The following is a 4,287-nucleotide window of genomic DNA, read 5'->3' as shown; positions in this document are numbered from 1 at the left end:
TCCGGTCGACCTCGCTTCCCCTGCCAGCTACGAAAGTCCTCCCGCATCCGCCGATCCACCGAGGATGGAGAGAGGAGGGGAGGGAGGGAGAGCGAGAGGGAAGAGGAAATGGCAGAAGAGGAAGAAGAGGAGGAGAAAGAGAGGGTGAGTGTACATGTAAAGGTTGAGCGCCCCACAGTGGAGGAGGGTTTACCTGCAACCTCGAAGCCTGCTGACTCAGCTGTACCTGTAGCACCACGCCCTTCATCACACCCTTCAACACGCCCTACACCACACCCCACCTCTCACTACGCCCCCCGGCCAGCGCCCAAACCCAGAACTTCAACCAAACCCCAACCTAGACCTTCAACCAACGCCAAACCAAAAGCCCAACCCAGACCATCGATTAAAGCCTCGCCCAAATCCTCGCCCAGACCAGCGAACAATCCCAGACCAGCGACCAATCCCAGACCAGCAACCAATCCCAGACCAGCAACCAATCCCAGACCAGCAACCAATCCCAGACCGGCAACCAATCCCAGACCTGCGACCAATCCCAGACCAGCAACCAATCTTTCGCCTTGTCCATCGACCAATACCGTGCCCCAGCCGACAGTGAAGAAGGAGGTGCCTGATGATCTAGTTCCTCCCACTAAACAGAAACGGCGGTTCGTTGGTGTGAGTTCAAGTTTCAGCATATTATTACCCACAAAGCAGTCAAAACAACCCAGAAGCCATGTTGTTATTTCATTGTCTGACATCAACCAGATTTTAACCAGGAAAATAAGGGTTATAAAATATTGTTTTTTATTGTGTTTGTTTTTGTCTGTTTCCCAGGTGAGGCGTATCGTGGTGAAGGTGGCTCGTATCCCGGTCAACCTCAGCCGACGCCAAAAGAGCTACAAGATTTCCTCCATGGAGACCATTGTCGGACCGGAGAGGGGCGGGGCCAGTGGAGAGGGAGGGTTGGAGGGAGCAGAGGGGGTGACATCGGTGGTCCGAGAGCCAACTGCGCTCCTTCGCATGAAGAACAATGGGAAGAATGTGATGGTCATGTTCCCGCCTGGAGAACTCCCGGTGATCCTGAAACGCAGACGTGGCCGACCTCCCAAACAGGTTGTACCGGGAATGCCGGATAAAACAGGTGGGAATTTCGCCGTTGCCAGTGGGAACGGCGAGCCCAAGAAACCTCGTCGGCGCCGGCGGGCCAAGCTTCCATCTCCGCAACCGTCGTACGTGAACGACACCAACGACGTGAAGACGGAGTACGGAGACGTTCTGTCCAAACTGGCGTTCCTAAACCACCAAACGCCTGCCACCGGCCGCTGCTCTCCACCACGCTGCTGGACACCCAGCGAACCGGATAGCTTTCACACGCCGTCCAACAACCCTGGGATCTCCGCCCTGCTCCACCGACTCACAGGGTTCAGACGCAGGGGAGGGAGAGGTGGTGGCGTAGGGGGCAGGGGAGGAGGAGCAGGAGGGGCTGGGTGTGAGAGCTTCAAGAGCTCCTTCAGTGACTTCTTCGAGACGATCGGGAAGAAAAGGAAAGTGACCCCTGCTCTGTCAGAACCAGGGTTACCCAAGAAACGAGGGAAGGGTGGGGGAGGCAGGGGAGGAGGGATTGCAGGGGGGGAGATGGGGGCTGGAGGTGAGGGGTGGAAGCCGATGAGAAAACGACGCTCCTGCAAGAATGGGGTTTTGAAAGGGGAGGCAGGAGGACAGCTGGAGCAAGACTGGTCTAATGGTGGAGGTGTCTGGGAGGATGACCGGGGAGGGGAGAGGGAGAGAGGGCCGGGGGCGTACCAGGCCTGTGGCTCCCTGAGGGGGGACTTCCTGCCCTGTGAGGGGGGAAGAGCAGGTGCATACGGCAGTCCTGGGGGCAGCAGAGAAGGTGGAGGTGGTGATGAAGTGCAGGGTTTGTTCGCTGGATATTTTCGCTCCCTGCTCGACTCAGACGACTCCTCCGACCTCCTGGATATCTCCTCCTCTCGGCCTGACCCCAGGAAACCTCCTCCCACCCCGGGCTACGACTCCTCCAGCACTGCCCCCGGCCCAGGTTCTCGCTGGTCCCCAGCCTTCCCCAAGCGCAGCCCCAAAGGAGAGGCAAGGGAGAACCAATCCCAGGTCTCTTCGTCCTCCTCTTCCAGACCTCCATACAGCTACTACCTTTCCCAGAACTCCCCCACCACTTCCTCCTTCCCCAAGTCCACCCCTCCCTCCCTCTCTCTGCCTCGCTCTCCCAGTTCCCCCCATCCCTCCTCCTACGGTCACTACCCGTCCGGCTATTCCTCCTCCTCTCCTGCGGGGGGCAGTGCAGCACCACAGAGACCCACAGACTGCAGCTTTGCAGCCTACGGGGCAGCAGGGCTGGATAAGGCCTCCACAGTCCCCCCCGTGGGCCAGGGTCAGATGGGCTATTCCAATTTTTCCAAGCGTGGATATGGGGGCTACCCTGGGCAGGTTGGACCATCCTCTCCAGGGGAAGGGGGGTATATGGCCATGGCCAAGAACAACCCCTTCCATTCCTCATCATCTCCAGAGGGTTACAGACACTACCCCTCCAACCAGTGGAACTGCAAGTAAGTAGCTTCAGGTCTAAATTGTCTGGAACCACAGAGTTTGGATTAGAGTACAATCCTACCCTAACTTCTTCTATAGGGGTATGTGTTTGAGATACATAACACCATAACACTAAATCCCTGATCTAAATAAGTAAATTTTGGGTCCTAAATAAGTACTTTCCTAAAGCCCTTCACCAACTGTGCAGTTTTAAATAAACAGAGTGAATAAAATGTGCTGTGTGTTGCAGGCAGGGCTCCAGTGGCTGGGCGTGGGACAGTCTGGCTCATCATTATCCAGGAGGCTACAGTGACTACGTGACCCCAGGCCCCAGCGAGCCCAAAGACATCCTGGACATCTCTAACTACACCCCACAAAAGGCCAAGCGACAACCCTTCCTCGAGAGCCTATCAGAGTCCTCCTCTGACTCATCCCACCTGGGGGTCACCGGGTCAGGAGGCGGGGTCAGTACCGGAGGTGGGGGCGGAGGCTCGGGTTCAGGTTCCGGAGGTGGGGCTTACAGGCAGGGTGGAGGCAGGGAGTCTCTGCCTATTGGTGGAGAGGGAGGTCAAGGCCAGTCCAGCCTATCAAGTCTGGAGAAGTTAATGATGGACTGGCATGAGAGCGCCTCAGGCCCCTCTTACAACTGGAGCCAGAACGTTCTCTTCCAGGGGCAGGGAAAGCCCGGGCGGGGGCGCAGGAAACGGAATGCTGCCGAACCCCAAATGGAAAAGGAGGGGGGTGGTGGACCAGGACCGGAGCCCCCCCCAGACTCTCCCACCAGCCCCCCAGCCCAGACACAGTCCCACACCTCAACCCAGGGCTCTGGTGCCAAACGCAGTGGGATTGGGGGGCGGCAGGGCAGGGGGGTGAGGGGAGGCAGGGGACGGCTGTGCCCGTCCCCAAGAGAACGCCCCCAAGGGGGGAAGAAGGGTAAGGCTGCTGGGGGTGGGGATGGAGGAGGAGGGGTACTGCTCAGGGGGTTGTTCCAGGAAGGCCTTGACTACTTCAGTGGAGACAGCAGCAGCCTCTCCCCCTCCCTACTCCTGCACTACACCTTGGTTACCCCCGAGCCCTGTGAGTACCCCTCCCCAACTCCTTACTCCGCCCACCCCTCCACCCCGTCCTCAGAGGAGCGTTACCCAACCCTCTTCCCTGGCGAGGCCTCATCCTCCTCTCTCTCCCCTGGAATGAACTCTACATCCTCCTCCTATCCTCCCAAACTATCCCCCGCCCCCAGCCCTACCACCCACCTCTCACCCCTGCTCCTCCCCCTCCTCCTTCTCCCCGTCCTGCTCCCAATCGCCACGGTTACTGGCCCACTGTGGAACAGCACTGAGCCCCCCCTATCGTAACCCGGCAACCATGTCCAAGGACCATTTCACCTCCCAGTATGATTCTCCCAGCTGCTGTAGCTCCCCTTGTTGGTACAGCGGGGCATCGCTCAGTGGCAGCACCAGCCCTCACACTAACACACACAACGCTACACACACACACACTAACACACACGACAATGCACACGTACACGCTAATGTGAACCCTCATGCTAGCCCTAACAATCATCCTGATCCTAACGCTTCTGCACACCCACACACCAACACACACCCACATACCAACACACACCCACACACCAACACACCGACACACACCAACACACACCCAAATCCCAACCCTCACGCAAACATGAGCCCGCACACACACTCCAACCCCAACACTAACCCTCACACGCACAACAACCCCCATAGC

The 4,287-nt window shown here is 58.2% G+C and overlaps 1 protein-coding gene across 1 annotated transcript in view; it reads left to right on the top strand.

Moving 5' to 3' along the window:
- LOC124043079 (AT-hook DNA-binding motif-containing protein 1-like) overlaps positions 1 to 4,013 on the top strand; it is a 4,686-nt gene extending 673 nt beyond the window's left edge. Inside the window, exons 1-4 of the mRNA XM_046361251.1 lie at positions 1 to 657; positions 817 to 2,561; positions 2,792 to 3,704; positions 3,975 to 4,013. The exon at positions 1 to 657 is cut by the window's left edge and continues 673 nt beyond it. Coding sequence (XP_046217207.1) covers positions 1 to 657; positions 817 to 2,561; positions 2,792 to 3,704; positions 3,975 to 4,013 — 3,354 coding nt within the window. The remainder of the gene's footprint in view (positions 658 to 816; positions 2,562 to 2,791; positions 3,705 to 3,974) is intronic.
- The last annotated feature ends 274 nt before the right edge of the window (positions 4,014 to 4,287 follow it).

Source organism: Oncorhynchus gorbuscha, linkage group LG09 (assembly GCF_021184085.1).
Source record: "Oncorhynchus gorbuscha isolate QuinsamMale2020 ecotype Even-year linkage group LG09, OgorEven_v1.0, whole genome shotgun sequence".
Lineage (NCBI taxonomy): Eukaryota > Metazoa > Chordata > Actinopteri > Salmoniformes > Salmonidae > Oncorhynchus > Oncorhynchus gorbuscha.
The sequence above is the reverse complement of the archived record's forward strand: the minus strand, read 5'-3'. Positions and strand labels throughout refer to the sequence as shown.